Here is a 21017-nt window from a genome sequence, read left to right as displayed (position 1 = left end):
CTGAAGATGGTCACATTGTGCAGAGGCCACAGGGAAAGTCTCTGCAGAGTGAACCAATCCTCCAAGAAGGGGAGGCTTTGCGCTTCTTCCAAGGACTTCATGATGGGTGCTGACTCAGTAGGAAGCACCACCAGCGCGCTAGTCATTCCTCAGTATCCACGGAGGCTTCACCCTAGGACTTCCCACAGATACCAAAACCCACGAACGCTCAAGTCCCTGACATAAAATGGCATAGTTTTACCTATAACCTACACACATCACCCCATATACTTTAAATTATCTGTAGATTATTTATAATTCCTAACACAATGTAAATTCTATGTAAATAGTTGCTATGCTGTATTGTTTAGAGAATAATGACAAGAAAAAAGTCTGTACATGTTCAGTACAGACACATTTTTTTCCAAATATTTTCAAGCTATGATTGGTTGAATCCGCAGATGCAGAACACATGGTTAAGGAAGGCTGACTATACCGTATCAAAACCCAAAATAAATAAGACAGCTAGGACAAAATCTGTGAAACTTAGCGCCTCAATGGAGGTGCTTGCTCGTCATTGCAAGGCCCCCAAAACATAAGGACAGCCCACACGTCCCACAGTGGGTTTGCTGGAGCTCCCTGTGTTGGTGCAGGCAGGCAATCATTGCAGGATATAGGGATGTAAGACCAAGGGGTTGAAACTGAAAGCCCTAAGCTGCTTCCTCCCGTTGCTCCCCTCCTGTACACATTGGTGGCTGTGGCCTGCCTTAGCCTGGAGTACTCACCCTCTGGAAGTCCATCAGACCAGCCCCTTGGACCTTAGAGAAAGTTTCTTTCCAAAATACGTCCTTCATTTTAAGTCACTGTTTTACAAGCCTTACAAAGATGGATTCTACTAGAGAAATCTTATTTACAGCACTTCCTTTAAGACGTGATTAAGCTTTAGCTATAGGCTTTCAGGGGTTCTAGACTTTTCTTGGCCCGCACTCCCAACTCCCCATCTGAGGTCAGGAGTACAATCCCCAGCTGCTGTGAAAAACGATGTGCTGCCAGCATGCAGGTTCAAGTGGAAATGGATGTTTCTCATAAATGCATCAAACTGCCAGAGTAATAAGTTACAAGGGAAGGACAGAGTTAGAAATTGTTTTCTATGTGTATGAGAAGATAGGAAACTAATGAGGTATATAAGCACAGACTAATTAATGATGGGAAGCCCTTGGCCGTCTGCTGTTAGTGTTCAGTGGTGTGCTTTTCCCGAGGCTGCCTGAAATGGCCTAGCAGCTATGAAGCCAGCTTGCCTGCTTTCTTTCTCTTTGACTTGGCTCTTCTTGGTGGGACACAGGGAATGGTGGAGGTCGTGGCTGAGAACTATCACAATATCTGGGCCAAGAAGAAGAAGCTGGAGCTGGAGAGCAAAGGTGAGTGATGTTCACAGCATCCCCTAAAGAAGCTGAACCGGGGCAGCTATGGTCTCCCAGAAGTGCAAAGGAAGAGCCAAATGTCATCTCTCACCTTACTGACCCCAGGTGGTGGCAGTCACCCTCTTCTTGTACCATATGACACCTTGACTGCCAAGGAAAAGTTCAAGGACCGGGAGAAGGCACAGGACCTGTTTAAGTTCCTCCAAGTGAATGGCGTCATAGTTTCCAGGTAAGTCACCTTCTATGTGATGTTAGTGGGACAGGGCTGTGCCTCCCCAGGTATTTAATTACCTGCCTACAAAACCCATCCAAGTAAGGAGAACAGTTGAGTCTTTTAAAATGAGAACAGTTTTATTTTGGAAGATGAAGCCCTCTTTTTTTGACATAAGCAGAAATGTTAGGTATTAATTTTCAAAGATCAGTGACAACAAAGAATTACAAATTATACCTACATACCTTAAACATTTCATTGTAACTTAAAATATATAAGCATGCATTCATTCACAAATCTTGTGCTATGGGCCAAGGCCCTTTCTTTGTGTATTCTCTTTATTGGAGTTGTAAACGACATCCATAATACAACCTCAAAGCTTTGGAATTTGGGCTTCTTTAAAGAATGGTGATAATTTGCAGCATATGATAACAGGGTAAATGCAGTACCCTAGATTTTTTTTATTATTATTTAAGTTCTGGGGTACATGAGCAGAATGTGCAGGTTTGTTACATAAGTATACACGTGCCATGGTGGTTTGCTGCACCCATTAACCTGTCATCTACATTTGGTATTTCTCCTAATGTTATCCCTCCCCTACCCCCACAACCCCCACAGGCCCTGGTGTGTGATGTTCCCTGCCCTGTGTCCATGTGTTCTCATTGTTCAACTCCTACTTATGAGTGAGAACATGTTTGGTTTTGGTTTTCTGTTTGGTTTTCAGTTCTTGTGTTAATTTGCTGAGAATGATGGTTTCCAGCATTATCCATGTCCCTGCAAAGGACATGGACTCATCCTTTTTTATGGCTGCATAGTATTCCATGGTGTATGTGTGCCACATTTTCTTAATCCAGTCTATCATTGATGGGCATTTGGGTTGGTTCCAAGTCTTTGCTATTGTGAACAGTGCTGCAGTAAACATACGTGTGCATGTGTCTTTATAGTAGAATAATTTATAATCCTTTGGGTGTATACCCAGTAATGGGATCGCTGGGTCAAATGGTATTTCTAGTTCTAGATCCTTGAGGAATTGCCACGCTGTCTTCCACAATGGTTGAACTAATTTACACTCCCACCAACAGTGTAAAAGTATTCCTATATCTCCATATCCTCTCCAGCATCTGTTGTTTCCTGACTTTTTAATTATTGCCATTCTAACTGGCGTGAGATGGTATCTCATTGTGATTTCAATTTGTATTTCTCTAATGACCAGTGATGATGAGCTTTTTTTGGTATGCTTGTTGGCTGCATAAATGTCTTCTTTTGAAAAGTGTCTGTTCAAAGCCTTCACCTAGTTTTTGATGAGGTTATTTTTTTTTTCTTGTAAATTTAAGTTCCTTGTAGATTCTGGATATTAGCCCTTTGTCAGATGGATAGATTGCAAAAATTTTCTCTCATTCTGTAGGTTGCCTGTTCATCCTGATGATAGTTTCTTTTGCTATGCAGAAGCTCTTTAGTTTAATTAGACCCCATTTGTCAATTCTGGCTTTTGTTGCCATTGATTTTGGTGTTTTAGTCATGAAGTCTTTGCCCATGCCTATGTCCTGAATGATATTGCCTAGGTTTTCTTCTAGGGCTTTTATGGTTTTAGGTCTTATGTTTAAGTCTTCAATCCATCTTGGGTTAGTTTTTGTATAAGGTGTAGGGAGGGGATCCAGTTTCAGCTTTCTGCATATGGCTAGCCAGTTTTCCCAGCACCATTTATTAAATAGGGAATCCTTTCCCCATTGCTTGTTTTTGTCAGGTTTGTCAAAGATCAGATGGTTGTAGATGTGTGGCGTCATTTCTGAGGTCTCTGTTCTATTCCGTTGGTCTATATCTCTTTTGGTACCAGCCATGCTGTTTTTGTTACTGTAGCCTTGTAGTATAGTTCGAAGTCAGGTAGCATGATGGCTCCAGCTTTGTTCTTTTTGCTTAGGATTGTCTTGGCTATGCGGGCTCTTTTGTTGTTCCATATGAAATTTAAAGTAGTTGTTTCTAATTCTGTGAAGAAAGACAATGGTAGCTTGATGGGAATAGCATTCAATCTATAAATTATTTGGGGCAGTATGGCCATTTTCTCAATGTCGATTCTTCCTATCCATGAGCATGGAATGTTTTTCCATTTGTTTGTGTCCTCTCTTATTTCGTTGAGCAGTGATTTGTAGTTCTCTTTGAAGAGGTCCTTCACATCCCTTGTAAGTTGGATTCCTAGTTATTTTATTCTCTTTGTAGCAATTGTGAATGGGAGTTCACTCGTGATTTGGCTCTGTTTGTCTGTTATTGGTGTATAGCAATGCTTGTGATTTTCGCACATTGATTTTGTATCCTGAGACTTTGCTGAAGTTGATTATCAACTTGAGATTTGGGGCTGAGGTGATGGGGTTTTCTAAATACACAATCATGTCATCTGCAAACAGGGACAATTTGACTTCCTCTTTTCCTAATTGAACACCCTTTATTTCTTTCTCTTGCCTGATTGCCCTGGCCAGAACTTCCAATAATATGTTGAATAGGAGTGGTGAGAGATGGCATCCTTGTCTTGTGCCTGTTTTCAAAGGGAATGCTTCCCGTTTTTGCCCATTGGCTGTGGGTTTGTCATAAATAGCTCTCATTTGATACCTTATTTGATATTGGCTGTGGGTTTGTCATAAATAGCTCTTATTATTTTGAGATACGTTCCATCAATACCTAGTTTATTGAGAGTTTTAGCATGAAGGATGTTGAATTTTATTGAAGGCCTTTTCTGCATCTATTGAGATAATCATGTGGTTTTTGTCATTGGTTCTGTTTATGTGATGGATTACGTAGTACCCTAGATATTTTTCAGATTTCCTCCCTTATCTTTGACAGTTGTCTCACCCATACCTAATTCAAAAATTACGTATTTGGAAGCCTGCAGTTGCAAGTCTTTACAAAATATGCATCTTAGCTTTCATAGAATCAGCAGTTCTCTTCATACTTTTATTTTGTTGTTTTATATGATATTAAATTACATAGTAATAATAGTAAGCATAACTGACATAAACAGTCTTGGAACAAAGGGAATTGATTCTTAGGAAGATACAACTCTACGGGAGAGATTGAATGCATCATGATGTCCTAAGATGTTTTATCTCAAACTTACATAAGTCAAAATCATCTAGATGAATGTTTTATATAGAATGGCATTGGCTGCTTAAGTCTTAAAGTCAGGCTGTTTTCTCCCTGGTCAAATGGTGCTGGTGGGCTGTGCTATGTAGGATCATGCTTGCTGAGTTCTTTGTCAAATGAAAAGCCAGTGTTTTTATTCCGATATAGCCATTCTTCCTAAAAGAAACATTTTGCTGAGCAAGCTGCTGTTTCTTCTAGTTTCCTATAGAATTTTTGCCATTGAATGAATGGCAAACATAAAAATAAAAATCTATACAAACATTTCTATTGTATCTCATATGAAAAAAATAGCAAGACTTATTTGCCATGTTGTCAAACAGGAAAGGTCAGACAGCAGGAGATCGCCTCCGGGGAAGCATTCGAGAAAGACTCCCGTCGTCATTTTAATCCTGTTCTTAACACCAAGATGAATCTGTGGTGTGATTTGCTGATAAACAACTTGCTCACAGAAATGAAAAATTCCCATTTACTCTAATGATAAAGGAAGTCAAGGAAATAGGAGGAAATCAAGAAGAAAGATAATTGAATTCAGCAAACATATCCGAACCAGTTGTCTACCACGTGCCAGACCCTGTGGTAGGAATTTGGATACACAGATGATCAAGCAAGGTCCCTGTAGCCAAGGAGAAATCCTGGCTTCCCCACACTCCTGCTCAGACCTGTTCTGTCTTCCGCTTCCCCATCACTCGATGGCAAGCCATTCTTCTACCTTCTCAAGCAAAAAACCTTGACTCCTCTTTTTCTCCCAATCTACATCCAATCCTTCAGGAAATCCTGGCAGTCCTACCTTTAAAATATACCCAGAGGCCAGGCGCAGTGGCTCACGCCTGTAATCCCAGCACTTTGGGAAGCCAAGGCAGGTGGATCATGAGGTCAGGAGTTCAAGACCAGCCTGCCCAAGATGGTGAAACCCCATCTCTACTAAAAATACAAAAAAATAGCCAGGAATGATGGTGCATGCCTGTAATCCCAGCTACTCGGGAGGCTGAGGCAGAGAATTGCTTGAACCCAGGAGGCAGAGGTTGCAGTGAGCCAAGATCATGCCACTACTCTCCAGCCAGGGTGACAGAGTGAGACTCCATCTCAAATAAAAATACCCAGAATTTGACCACTTCTCACCCACTTCATGCTATCCTCATCCTCCTGCCTGTGCTCCCTGCTTCTACACTTGACTCACCACCATGGTCAATTTTAAACACAGCAACCAGTGATCCTGTTAGGATGCAAGTCATATCATGTCACTTCTCTGTTGAAAACTTCTAATAGCTTCCCTTCTCACTCAGAGCAAAAGCAAAATTCTAAGGATGGCCTGTAGGGATGTACATGATTGTCCCCACTTCCTACCCCTTATCCCTCTAACCTTCAACACAGCATGCATGCTCCTGCCTCAGGACCTTTGCACTGTCTCTTCACCCCGCCTTAAGAACTATTTCCCCAGATGTCCATATGGCTCGCTCTGTCATCTGCTTCAAGCCTTTACTGAAGCATCAGTCTCCCAGTGAGACCAACCCTGACTACCCTATTTAACACTACAGTGTGCAAACCCTGGTAGTTTTACCTTTAAAATATACCCAGAGGCTGGGCGGCACGGTGGCCGGACTTTCTGGACCAGTTCTGGACCAGTCTGGACTTTTTCATTCTGCTTTAATTTTTCTTTTATTCACAAAGTGTGTTAACTTCTAAGATTCCATCTAATTTATATTTTGTTTTTGTCTGTTTACAGCTAGCATGTAAATTCTTTCCATAAGAGTAGAGATTTTTGCTTTCCCCTCAGGCATCCCCAGCTCAGTACTCATTGTATGATGATAAAGGTCTTTCCGAAAAATCTGTGCTCACATAGGCAGGTTCCAAGTGAGAGGGGAAATCAGTCAAATGATGAGTCATGTCACTACGCCAGAATAACCACTAACATTTGGAAATTAAATTCAACACTGGTAGGACTGGTGGTGCACCTGAGTGACATGGTTGTCTCTGTTACTTCCTGGGGTCTGTCCATATCCAATGTAGGGGTATGAAGGATATGGAGCTGGATGCCTCCTCCATGGAGAAGAGGTTTGCCTATAAGTTCTTGAAGAAGATCCTGAAATACGTTGATTCTGCTCAAGAATTTATTGCCCATTTAGGTAAGAATCATCATGAAATTTCCCAAAAGAATTCAATATTCTTTTATCAAGAAATAATCCTTTCAGACTGTAACTTTTTATGATTCATTTAGATGCATGATTTTAGGGGGAAAACAGTGGCTGAGATTTTTTCCCCCGACTTAAAAAAAATCAATCCCAGCCGGGCGCAGTGGCTCAAACCTGTAATCCCAGCACTTTGGGAGGCCGAGGCGGGCGGATCACGAGGTCAGGAGATCGAGACCACCCTGGCTAACATGGTGAAACCCCGTCTCTACTAAAAATACAAAAAATTAGCCGGGCATGTTGGCGGGCGCCTGTAGTCCCAGCTACTCGGGAGGCTGAGGCAGGAGAATGGCGTGAACCCGGGAGGCGGAGCTTGCAGTGAGCCGAGATTGCGCCACTGCACTCCAGCCTGGGGGACAGAGAAAGACTCTGTCTCAAAAAAACAAAAAAAAATCAATCCCAGCCGGGCGCAGTGGCTCACGCCTGTAATCCCAGCACTTTGGGAGACCAAGGCGAGCGGATCACAAGGTCAAGAGATGGAGACCATCCTGGCCAACATGGTGAAATACCATCTCTGCTAAAAATACAAAAAAAAATTAGCTGAGTGTGGTGGTGCATGCCTGTAGTCCCAGCTACTCGGGAGGCTGAGGCAGGAGAATCACTTGAACCCGGGAGGCAGAGGTTGCAGTGAGCCGAGATCGTGCCATTGCACTCCACCCTGGGGACAGAGTAAGATTCTATCTCAAAACAAACACACAAAAAACTCCTTAGTTTTTTTAGTGGACTTGATTGAACCTTTTGTCATTTTTTCGCACAACTTATCCTATTTTAATTTTCCTGTTGTCTTGCTTTATGACTGTGGACATATGATTCAACCTCTCTGAAGCTGCTTTCCTTCATTTTTTTTCTTTTTTTTTTCTGAGATGGAGTTTTGCTCTTGTTGCCCAGGCTGGAGTGCAGTGGCACAGTCTCGGCTCACAGCAACCTCTGCCTCCCAGGTTCAAGCAATTCTCCTGCCTCAGCCTCCCAAGTAGCTGAGATTACAGGTGCCCACCACCACGCCTGCCCGGCTAATTTTTGTACTTTTAGTAGAGATGGGGTTTCACCATGTTTTGCAGGCTGGTTTCGAACTCCTGACCTCAAGTGATCCACCTGCTTCAGCCTCCCAAAGTGTTGGGATTACAGGTGTGAGCCATCACGCCCAGCCTTGAAACTGCTTTCTGATTGCTAAAGTAGACAAAAGGGTAGTGAAACAGCTTAAAGAATTGACACAAGAAATAACTAACCAGCACAGTTGTAAAGTACTTTGTAAAATACATTTTGTGAAATCAGATAGCCTTTTTAAATAGCATTTAGAAAAGCTGCTCTGTTTCTAAAATGTTGTGACTGATTTTTACTTTGTAACTCTGGCCAACTCTGTGTTACCTGTGTCTTTGTAGAAGCCATTGTCAGCAGTGGGAAAACTGAAAAGTCTCCCCATGACCAGGAGATCAAATTCTTTGCCAAAGTAAGTGGCCCTGCACTTAATCAAATTACTTTCTTCTTAGGATCTCTACTGTTTAGGAAACAGGTTAAGCGGATCCAATGAAGATATCTAAAACTCCAGTGGCTTTGGTGAGGTGCATGTATATTTCTCTGTTGTTTAACAGTCCCAAGGGAGGCTGGCAGTCCAAGGAGGGATGCAGCCTGCCTAGCCCCACACCATCACCCAGGAACCCAGGTTCTTCCTCTCTTGCTACTCCACCGTCTCCGGAGGTGTGGCCTGTGTACGTGGTTCAGACAGGCTCACCTGCACTGCATCTGTGGGAAAGGGAAAAGGAGAAGGGAAGGCAAGCTGTTGCTTTTTAAAAGGTCTATCCCAATGGCTAGAACTTGTCATCTCTCACCTTACTGACCCCAGACATACTGCCTGGGGTCAGTAAGGTGAGAGATGAGAAGTTTACCCTTATGATACATATGGTACCCTCTTCTGGTACCATATGATACCTCAAATGCCAAGGAAAAGTTCAGGGACCAGGAGAAGGCACAGGACCTGTTTAAGTTCCATTTGAGCTTCATCTAGCTGCAAGGGAGACTGGGTGATACGTTTTCTGCCTGGGTGGCTCTCTACCCAGCTAAAACACAGTGGGATTCTGTTGTCAAAAGGAAGAAGGGGAGAATGAATTTGGGCACTAGTTAGCAGTCTCTTCCATACAGCCCTACTCAGAGGACTAAAGGCACAGAAGGGCTTGAGTCGCCTTGCTCTGAGAAGCAGACAGAATGCTTGAGGCTAGTGGCACTAAGCCATGCCTCGAGTGCCTCTTGGATGCAGTGCCCAAGAAGCCCTGTCTGAGTGCAGCTGTCCCATAGGACTCCTCTGCAAATGTGCACATGTTTCTTTGGGCCCTTAGTCCATGGGTGTCTCTGGTTTGAGGCATAGAAAAGGAAAGTGCGATGGAAAGTGTCTCCAAGGACATAGATAGAAAAGGAAAGTGTCTCCAAGGACTCTGGTTTGAGGCATAGAAAAGGAAAGTGCGATGGAAACTAGGACCAAAGGGGTAGAATTTCCTGGAAATTACAGGACCAGAGTTCAGAGGCTTTTCACTCACTGAAAATAAACACTTTTAAATGAACCAAATGAAGAGTTTTGGATAGCTTCCTAGAAGTTGATTTGTGGTGCGTTTTCCAGGTTCTCCTCCCGCTGGTTGACCAGTACTTCACCAATCATCGCCTCTACTTCTTGTCATCCCCTCTGAAGCCCCTTAGCAGCAGCGGATATGCCTCCCATAAGGAGAAAGAAATGGTGGCCAGGTGAGTCTACAAGATAAAGAGAAGATGATGGTGCTGATGCAATTTACTTAAAATGCCAGGTTCCTGTGGACTAAAAGATGAGTCTTTTGGAGAAATGAAACTGGGTAATGTTTTGGTTTGTCATCTTAGTTTTGAAAGAAACTATATTCATACATATCTGAATTATTTCAGCAACTAAATGAGGTATACTATGTGGGAGTACCCGTGGGGCTTGGGAAAGATTTATATACTTAAATCAACATCGGGACAGAGATTAAGATGGCCGAATAGGAACAGCTCTAGTCTGTAGCTCCCAGCAAGACCAACATAGAAGGAGAGTGATTTCTGCATTTCCAACTGAGGTACCCAGTTCATCTCACTGGGGCTGGTTAGACAGTGGGTGCAGCCCACTGAGGGTGAGCCGAAGCAGGGTGGGGCGTCACCTCACCCGGGAAGTGCAGGGGTTGGGGAACTCCCTCCCCTAGCCAAGGGAAGCCATGAGGGACTGTGCCGTGAAGGAACAGTGCATTCTGGCCCAGATACTATGCTTCTCCAATGGTCTTCACAACCTGCAGACCAGGAGATTCCCTCAGGTACCTACACCACCAGGGCCCTGGATTTCAAGCATAAAACTGGGTGGCCATTTGGGCAGACACTGAGCTAGCTGCGGTTTTTTTCATATCTCAATGGCGCCTGGAATACTAGCGAGACAGAACTGTTCACTCACTCCCCTGGAAATGGGGCTGAAGCCAGGAAGCCAAGTGGACTTGCTCGGCGGATCCCATACCCATGGAGCCCAACAAGCTAAGATCCACTGACTTGAAATTCCCACTGCCAGCACAACAGTCTTAAGTCGACCCGGGACACTCGAGCTTGGTTGGGGGAGAGGTGTCCGCCATTACTGAGACTTGAGTAGGCCGTTTTCCCCTCACAGTATAAACGAAGCCGCCAGGAAGTTCGAACTGGGTGCGGAACACACGGCAGCACAGCAAAGCTGCTGTAGCCAGACTGCCTTTCTAGATTCCTCCTCTCTGGGCAGGGCATCTCTGAAAGAAAGGAGGCAGCCCCAATCAGGGAATTATAGATAAAACTCCAATATCCCTGGGACAGAGCACCTGGGGGAAGGGGTGGCTGTGGGCGCAGCTTCAGCAGACTTAAAAGTTCCTGCCTGCTGGCTCTGAACATAGCAGAGGATCTCCCAGCACAACACTCGAGCTCTGCTAAGGGACACACTGCCTCCTCAAGTGGGTCCCTGAGCCCCGTGCCTCCTGATTGGGAGAAACCTCGCAGTAGGAGCCGACAGACACCTCACGGAGGAGAGCTCCAGCTAGCATCTGTCCGGTGCCCCTCTGGGACGAAGCTTCCAGAGGAAGGATCAGGCAGCAATCTTTGCTGTTCTGCAGCCTCTGCTGGCAATACCCAGGCAAACAGGGTCTAGAGTGGACCTCCAGCAAACTCCAGCACACCTGCAGCAGAGGGGCCTGACTGTTAGAAGGAAAACTAACAAACAGAAAGCAATAGCATCAAGATCAACAAAAATGACACCCATGCAAAAGCTCCATCCGAAGGTCATCAACATCAAAGACCAAAGGTAGATAAATCCACGAAGAGGAGGAAAAAACAGCACAAAAAGGCTGAAAATTCCGAAAACCAGAAAGCCTCTTCTCCTCCAAAGGATCACAACCCCTCACCAGCAAGGGAACAAAACTGGACAGAGAATGAGTTTGACAAATTGACAGAAGTAGGCTTCAGAAGATGGGTAATAACAAACTCCTCTGACCTAAAGGAGCATGTTCTCACCCAATGCAAGGAATCTAAGAACCTTGATAAAAACTTAGAGAAATTGCTAACTAGAATAACCAGTTTAGAGAAGAACATAAATGACCTGATGGAGCTGAAAAAGACAGCACGAGAACTTCATGAAGCATACATAAGTATCAATATCCAAATCAATCAAGCGGAAGAAAGGAAATCAGAAATTGAAGATCAACTAAATGAAATAAAGCATAAAGACAAGATTAGAGAAGAAAAAGAATGAAAAAGAACAAACAAAGCCTCCAAGAAATATGGGACTGTGAAAAGACCAAACCTATGTTTGATTGGTGTACCTAAAAGTGATGGGGAGAATGGAACCAAGTTGGAAAACACTCTGCAGGATATTATCCAGGAGAACTTCCCTAACCTAACAAGACAGGCCAACATTCAAATTCAGGAAATACAGAGAACGCCACAAAGATACTCCTCGAGAAGAGCAACCCCAAGACACATAATCATCAGATTCACCAAGGTTGAAATCAAGGAAAAAATGTTAAGGGCAGCCAGAGAGAAAGGTCAGGTTACCCACAAAGGGAAGCCCATCAGACTAACAGCAGATCTCTCGGCAGAAACTCTACAAGCCAGAAGAGAGTGGGGGCCAATATTCAACATTCTTAAAAGACTTTTCAACCCAGAATTTCATATCCAGCCAAACTAAGCTTCATAACTGAAGAAGAAATAAAATCCTTTACAGACAATCAAATGTTGAGGGATTTTGTCACCACCAGGCCTGCCTTGCAAGAGCTGCTGAAGGAAGCACTAAATATGGAAAGGAAAAACCAGTACCAGCCACTGCAAAAACATACCAAAATGTAAAGACGATTGACACTATGAAGAAACTGCATCAACTAATGGGCAGAATAACCAGCTGGCATCATAATGGCAGGATCAAATTCACATAGAACAATATTAACCTTAAATTTAAACGGGCTAAATGCCCCAATTAAAAGACACAGACTGGCAAATTGGATAAAGAGTCAAGACCCATCTCACGTGCAAAGACACACATAGACTCAAAATAAAGGGATGGAGGAATATTTACCAAGCAAATGGAAAGCAAAAAAAAAAAAAAAAAAAAAAAAGCAGGGATTCAATCCTAGTCTCTGTTAAAACAGACTTTAAACCAACAAAGATCAAAAAAGACAAACAAGGGCATTACATAATCGTAAAGGGTTCTGTGCAACAAGAAGAGCTAACTATCCTAAATATATATACACCCAATACAGGAGCACTCAGATGCATAAAGTAAGTTCTTAGAGACCTACAAAGAGACTTAGACTCCCACACAATAATAGTAGGAGACTTTAAAACCCCATTGTCAATATTAGACAGATCAACAAGACAGAAAATTAACAAGGATATTCAAGACGTGAACTCAGTTCTGGATCAAGCGGACTTAGACATCTACAGAACTCTCCATCCCAAATCAACAGAATATACATTCTTCTCGGCACAACATGCACCTATTCTAAAATTGACCACATAATTGGAAGTAAAGCACTCCTCAGCAAATGTAAAAGAACAGAAATCACAACAAACTGTCTCTCAGACCACAGTGCAATCAAATTAGAACTCAGGATTAAGAAACTCACTCAAAACCGCACGACTACATGGAAACTGAACAACGGGCTCCTGAATGACTACTGGGTAAATAACGAAATGAAGGCAGAAATAAAGATGTTCTTTGAAACCAATGAGAACAAAGATACAACATACCAGAATCTCTGGGACACCAGCTAAAGCAATAAATGTTTAGAGGGAAATTTGTAACACCAAATGCCCACAGGAGAAAGTGGGAAAGATCTAAAATTGACACCCTAACATCACAACTAAAAGAACTAGAGAAGCAAGAGCAAACACATTCAAAAGCTAGCAGAAGGCAAGAAATAACTAAGATCAAAGCAGAACTGAAGGAGATAGAGACACGAAAAACCCTTCAAAAAATCAATGAATCCAGGAGCTGGTTTTTTGAAAAGATTAACAAAATAGACCACTAGCCAGACTAATAAATAAGAAAAGAGAAGAATCAAATAGACGCAATAAAAATGATAAAGAGGATATCACCACTGATCTCACAGAAATACAAACTACCATTACAGAATACTATAAACACATCTATGCAAATAAGCTAGAAAAATCTAGAATAAATGGATAAATTCCTGGACACCACATACACCCTCCCAAGACTAAACCAGGAAGAAGTTGAATCCCTGAATAGACCAATAACAAGTTCTGAAATTGAGGCAGTAACTAAAAGCCTACCAACCAAAAAAGGCCCAGGACCAGACGGATTCACAGCCGAATTCTACCAGAGGTACAAAGAGGAGCTGGTACCATTTCTTCTGAAACTATTCCAAATAACAGAAAAAGAGGGACTCCTCCCTAACTCATTTTATGAGGCCAGCATTATTCTGGTACCAAAACCTGGCAGAGACACATACACACACAAAAGAAAATTTCAGGCCAATATTCCTGATGAACATCGATGCAAAAATCCTCAATAAAATACGGGCAAACTGAATCCAGCAGCACATCAAAAAGTTTATCCAACACAATCAAGTCGACTTTATCCCTGGGATCCAAGGCTGGTTCAACATACAGAAATCAATAAACATAATCCATCACATAGAACCAATGACAAAAACCACATGATTATCTCAATAGATGCAGAAAAGGCCTTCGATAAAATTCAACACCCCTTCATGCTAAAAACACTCAATAAACTAGGTGTTGATGGAAAGTATCTCAAAATAATAGCTATTTATGACAAACCGACAGCCAATATCATACTGAATGGGCAAAAGCTGGAAGCATTCCCTTAGAAAACCAGCACTGGACAGGGATGCCCTCTCTCATCACTCCTATTCAACATAGTATTGGAAGTTCTGGCTGGGGTAATCAGGCAAGAGAAAGAAATAAAGCATATTCAAGTTGGAAGAGAGGAAGGCAAATTGTCTCTGTTTGCAGATGACATGATCCTATACTTAAGAAATGCCATCGACTCAGCCCCAAAACCCCTTAAGCTGATAAGCAACTTAAGCAAAGTCTCAGGATACAAAATCAATGTGAAAAAATTACAGGCATTCCTATACACCAATAATAAACAAAACAGAGAGCCAAATCGTGAGTGAACTCCCATTGGCAATTGCATTTATTCTCACAAAGAGCATAAAATATGTAGGAATACAACTTACAAGGGATATGAAGGACCTCTTCAAGGAGAACTATAAACCACTGCCCAAGAAAATAAGAGAGGACACAAACAAATGGAAAAACAATCCATGATCATGGATAGGAAGAATCAATATCGTGAGAATAGCCATGCTGCCCAAAGTAATTTGTAGATTGAATTTTATTCCCATCAAGCTACCATTGTCTTTCTTCACAGAACTAGAAAAAACTACTTTAAATTTCATATGGAACCAAAAAAGAGCCCGTATAGGCAAGACAATCCTAAGCCAAAAGAACAAAGCTGGAGCCATCACGCTACCTGACTTTACACTATGCTACAAGGCTACAGTAACCAAAACAGCATGCTACTGGTACCAAAACAGAGATATAGAGCAATGGAACAGAACAGAGGCCTCAGAAATAACACCACACAACTACAACCATCCGATCTTTGACAAACCTGACAAAAACAAGCAATGGGGAAAGGATTCCCTATTTAATAAATGGTGTTGAGAAAACTGGCTACCCATATGCAGAAAACTAAAAGTGCACCCCTTCCTTACACCTTATACAGAAATTAACGCAAGATGGATTAAAGACTTAAACATAAGACCTAAAACCATAAAAATCCTACAAGAAAACCTAGGCAATACCATTCAGGACATAGGCATGGGCAAGGACTTCATGTCTAAAACACCAAAAGCAATGGCAACAAAAGCCAAAATTGACAAATGGGGTCTAATTAAACCAAAGAGCTTTTCACAGCAAAAGAAACTATCATCAGAGTGAACAGGAAACCTACAGAATGAGAGAAAATTTTTGCAATCTATCCATCTGACAAAGGGCTGATATCCAGAATCTACAAGGAACTTAAACAAATTTACAAGAAAAAAACAACCCCATCAAAAAGGGAGTGAAGGATATGAACAGACACTTTTCAAAAGAAGACATTTATGCAGCCAACAAACATATGAAAAAAGCTCATCATCACTGGTCATTAGAGAAATGCAAATCAAAGCCACAATGAGATACCATCTCACGCCAGTTAGAATGACGATCATTAAAAAGTCAGGCGGCCAGGCACGGTGGCACATGCCTGTAATCCCAGCACTTTGGGGAGCCCAAGGCAGGCAGATCACGAGGTCAGGATTTTGAGACCAGCCTGGCCAACATGGTGAAACCCTGTCTCTACTAAAGATACAAAAAATAAGCCAGGCGTGGTGGCACACGCCTGTAATCCCAGCTACTTGGGAGGCTGAGGCAGGACAATCGCTTGAACCCAGGAGGTGGAGGTTGCAGTGAGCCAAGATTGTACCAGTGCACTCCAGCCTGAGTGACAGAGTGAGACTCCATCTCAAAAAAAAAAAAAGAATGTCAGGAAACAACAGATGCTGAAGAGGATGTGGAAAAATAGGAATGCTTTTACACTGTTGGTGGGAGTGTAAATTAGTTCAACCATTGTGGAATACAGTGTGGCGATTCCTCAAGGATCTAGAACCAGAAATGCCATTTGACCCAGCAATCCCAATATACCTTTGGGTATGTATCCCTGGGTATATACCCAAAGGATTATAAATCATTCTAATATAAAGATATATGCCCACGTATGTTTATTGCGGCGCTGTGTACAGTAGCAAAGACTTGGAACCAACCCAAATGCCCATCAATGGTAGACTGGATAAAGAAGATGTGGCCATTTACACTGTGGAATCCCGTGCAGCCATAAAAAAGAATGAGTTCATGTCCTTTGCATAGACATGGATAAAGCTGAAAACAATCATTCTCAGCAAACTAACACAGGAACAGAAAACCAAGTACCACATGTTCTCCCTCATAAGTGGGAGTTGAACAATGAGAACACATGGACACAGGGAGAGGAACATCACATACCGGGGCCTTCCGGGAGGCGGGGGGCAAGGGGAGGGATAGCATTAGGAGAAATACCTAATGTAGATGACAGGTTGATGGGTGCAGCAAACTACCATGGCGCGTGTATACCTATGTAACAAAACTGCACGTTTTGCACATGTATCCCAGAACTTAAACTATAATTTAAAAAAAAGCATCTGTCCTGAGACAACATTGAGAAGAAGGCAAAGATCATTCTGAAGCTTGGGAAAAGTGAACACGTAACATTGTGAATAAACAGGTGGACACTGCTTTCCATCCCATGGTTATCAAACTCTATAAGATTAAAACTTTTAAAAAGACTCAGATCGACTGGGCACGGTGGCTCATGCCTGTAATCCCAGCACTTTGGGAGGCCAAGGCAGGCGGATCACGAGGTCAGGAGTTCGACACCAGCCTGACTAACATGGTGAAACCCCGTCTCTACTAAGAACACAAAAATTAGCCAGGCGTGGTGCCATCTGCCTGTAATCCCAGCTACTCGGAGGCTGAGGCAGGAGAATCGCTTGAACCTGGGAGGCGGAGGTTGCAGCAAGCCAAGATCATGCTACCGCACTCCACCCTGGGCAACAGAGCGAGACTTTGTCTCGGGAAAAAAAAAAAAAAAAAAAAAAAAAAAACTTAGATCATGCAAGTCTTGGTGTGAGTGAGCTGAAATTTGTAGTCTAAAGCAACGTAATTCAATTTAAATTCCTAATAGGAAAAGAAATTTTCATCAAAAGCACCAGCCTTCCTACTCATTCCACTGGGCTAACATGTAGACACATTAACAGAAATAAGAAAAGAGGGGATATATCATGATTGGGCTAAAAGATGGATTCTACTATGCCTTCGGTTCTGTCTGTATTTTATTAAAGAAATACAGGAATGGACTAGACTTTTAAGTAGCAAAAAGCTAAGACCCTAATGAAAATAGTTAGGAGGCCATGCGCGGTGGCTCACGCCTATAATCCCAGCACTTTGGGAGGCCGAGGCAGGCGGATCATCTGAGGTCAGGAGTTTGAGACCAGCCTGGCTAACATGATAAAACCCCGTCTCTACTAAAAATACAAAAATTAGCCGTGCATGGTGGCACACACCTGTAGTCCCAGCCACTCAGGAAGCTGAGGCAGGAGAATCACTTGAACCCGGGAGGCAGAGGTTGCAGTGAGCTGAGATGGCACCACTGCACTCCAGCCTCGCCAATAGAGCGAGACTCCGTCTCAAAAAAAAAAAAAAAAGAAAATAGTCTAAAAGTGCTTTCCCTAGCATCCAGTGAACAGTGTACATTGTAGGGCCCAGCCATTAAATATCACCATCTTGGGGAGGATATTCAACTTTGAGATTTAGCTAACTTTTATGAAACACTTAGCATAACTAAACATTGAGCACAGTTTTTTATATGTAAGAGTTATTGCCCATTTGTGTAAAAATCATTGTGAAACATCATGTTTTAAATTCTGAGAACTGCCTGTGTAGTATGATCTCCATTTTCCAGAAGAAGAAATTGAAATTCAATTGGGTTCACTCCACTGTCCAAAGTGACTCTTCTAAGTTTGGACAAAAATAAAAATGCAGTCCTGGCCGAGTGCAGTGGCTCACGCTTATAATCTCAGCATTTGGGGAGGCTGAGGCGGGTGGATCACTTGAGGTCAGGAGTTTGAGACCAGCCTGGCCAACATGGCAAAACCCCGTCTCTATTAAAAATACAAAAAAAATTAGCTGGGCATGGTGGCACGCACCTGTAGTCCCAGCTACTCTGGAGGCTGAGGCAGGAGAATTGCTTGAACCCAGGAGCGGAGGTTGCAGTGAGCTGAGATCGCGCCACTGTACTCCAGCCTGGGCAACACATTGAGTCTCCATCTCAAAAAAAAAAAAAAAAAGAAAGAAAGAAAAACCAGTCCTGTCTAGCCACATCGAGTATGATTTATTCTGCACTATAATTACTTACTCTAAGTTAAGACAGGCGACGCCCTGTGCTATCAAAACGAGATACTCTTAAAATCAGGTGCTGACCAAAGACCTCCTAAACATTTGCAGGATGCACCAGTGTGTTTTGTAAGAAGCTAGGGCAACAGTGAGTAAAGTGAGATATTCAGATAATCCAACAGAGGGCAGGTGTGCCTGTTTTCTTTATCTACTTTTCTTAGATTATTAATTCATGGAAATGTAACATTTGTTCAACCAGGCACCATTTGTCATGGCTGGAATACAACCTAGAGTTGATCAGCCTTGCAAATAGCTTTCAAATCCATCAGTGTGCTTGCTGCCCTCCCGCAGAAGCAGTTGTGTTTGCACTGACTCTGTCTGCATTGCCAGATTCCTCTTCTTTGTAGCCTTTGCCCTCGCCCCACCTCTTCTGCATCTGCAGCCCTTCGCCTGTGGGTCTCACGCTCTCCCTGAGATTCCTTTCATTTATTGTCTTCAAACTCTGAGATGGAGGAGAGGCACCTGGGGACTCGGGCCCCTCATAACTCTGGGCTGAGGACAGTGCTTCCAGTTAAATCCCAGGCTCCATAGGGAACAAGCAGTAGCCTTTGGAAATTTCAGATCCTGGCCTTGGCATGCCTGAGAAAGCACTTCTGACAATGAGATTAGCCATGTTAGTATTAGGATCAAACAACCCAAATCTCTGACTTTGTTAGAAAAACATTGTTTTGTGTTTACACAGAACATGTGTCCAACTTGAAGCATTTTCACCAGAAATACCTGAGTTTACCTGCCCCTAACTCTGAAACCCGAGTCCTGTGATGACTCTCTACAGTGAGAAAGTTAGCACACAGAGCAGTTAAGGGCTTCCCCAAGACAGCCCAGCTAATCACAGAGCTACAGAGCCCACATTCCACAGGGTTAGCCCCTTGCCCCAGCTCCATGAGTTTGCATCAAATACCCGTCTCTGAAAAAAACACCATGGGAAGAGAAAAAGAGCAGCCAATATTTAATTTCACCCTAAATGGCTGCCAAGTTTCTGGTAACTTATTGTGTGTTCTCTTAAGCTATAGGCCAGGGGATCCCAACTCTTTTCCACTGCAAAACCAAATAGCTAGCCATGGGAACTTTTGTTGTGATTTTCCAGTAGACAGCCCAGAAAGACTCAGGACATTTATTGAAAACCATTTAAAGGTGAGCAGGTTTTCATCCCCATCAACACTCAGGATGTATTCCTTCCCCATTTGAGTTGTCCTGTGGAAGACTTCCGCCCTGAATGGGGTAAGGAGCTCCATGACAAGTTATGAATCAGAAACTGGGAATGTGTCACCAGAGGACCCCGTGGCCTGTACAGGCGGCTTTTCTCTCTCTCTTTTTTCCCCTCTTTCTATTCCACTGCTTTCTGAAGCAACTGCAAAGTTCTTGTCTAGCCATGCCAGTGTCAATAATGTCAGTTCTAAGCCATCTCTTCCCAAGAGCTTCAGCAACACAGGTCAAATGATGGCCACAGTGCCCCTAGATGAGGTCCATTAGCAGCATGTTCGGAAACAGTGATAGACTCCTGTCTAACATCACAAGGCCCTCGTTAGGCACTGAGGAAAGTCAAACAATGAGGCACAGCTGAACCTTCAGCGGTTCCACAGTGGAAAATGTGGGTGAAAGCATAAAGGAGAGTCAAAAACCACAAAAATATACAACATGGCCTTTCCTAGTTTCCAAGGACCCAGTTAGAACAGTGACCTGGTCAGGCCTGGAGACTAACTGGAGATGACAGAGAATATACAATTCTTAAAATGTTTTTGTTTAACACAATCTCACCTTGTACCTGAACCATTAACACTTTTCCAATCCCAGCTTCTTGCCAGCCTCCCAACTAAAACTTCATACCCTCAATGGAAGGCTACAAAATGGTTTGCAATCCATTGCAACAAGGGGAAAATCATGCTTTTTTCCGGAGTCCTCATTTATCCCTGAATGTCACACAAATGAACATTTCAATACATGGTACTCTATAGCAAAGGATACTTTGCACTAGGTCACTGCAAAATACTATAACTGTTTCAGAGGGATTGTGTTTAATAAAGATGGAGCTGCCTGCAAGGTACCTTTCATGATTCTCCAAGGCAGTGTGAACCACACATGTTCCTGAGTGCGGACCAGAGGATTCTTTGCTAGGAACATAGTGCATCTTCCTAGAATGCCACCCTGTGCTCTCTGTTTCACAGTGTAAGGGACATTGGGGTGGGGGATAAAAAGCATGAGTCCTTTAATCTCTGTGACTTTCTGAATTGCTTTCTTTTCTGCTTCAGCCTGTTCTGCAAACTTGCTGCTCTTGTTAGACACAGAATTTCCCTCTTTGGTAAGTGAAGTGTTGCACCGCTCCTCCCTGTAATTATCCTGAACTTGCACTTTGCCTTTATTTGTGTCTTCCTCAGACAACCCGGGCCTTGGGACTAAGGTGTCACCTAAATTTGCCATAGAAAATTGGTCTGAAGCATGATAAATGACCTCTTTACCCTTTTAACTGCTCAGATTTTCCACACCAATGAAAATTTTAAGCTCTGTCTCTGACATCCA

General features: G+C 42.9%; 1 protein-coding gene across 4 annotated transcripts in view; it reads left to right on the top strand.

Annotated features, from left to right (window-relative positions):
- RYR3 (ryanodine receptor 3) overlaps positions 1 to 21017 on the top strand; it is a 568187-nt gene that overhangs the window by 447542 nt on the left and 99628 nt on the right. For all 4 annotated transcript variants that reach the window (XM_030814359.1, XM_030814360.1, XM_030814362.1 and 1 more), the window contains exons 56-61: positions 1322 to 1397; positions 1506 to 1629; positions 6751 to 6866; positions 8309 to 8376; positions 9538 to 9659; positions 20750 to 20799. In XM_030814359.1, coding sequence (XP_030670219.1) covers positions 1322 to 1397; positions 1506 to 1629; positions 6751 to 6866; positions 8309 to 8376; positions 9538 to 9659; positions 20750 to 20799 — 556 coding nt within the window. The remainder of the gene's footprint in view (positions 1 to 1321; positions 1398 to 1505; positions 1630 to 6750; positions 6867 to 8308; positions 8377 to 9537; positions 9660 to 20749; positions 20800 to 21017) is intronic.

Source organism: Nomascus leucogenys, chromosome 6 (genome assembly GCF_006542625.1).
Source record: "Nomascus leucogenys isolate Asia chromosome 6, Asia_NLE_v1, whole genome shotgun sequence".
In the NCBI taxonomy this organism is placed as follows: domain Eukaryota; kingdom Metazoa; phylum Chordata; class Mammalia; order Primates; family Hylobatidae; genus Nomascus; species Nomascus leucogenys.
This window is presented reverse-complemented; position numbering and strand designations above follow the sequence as displayed.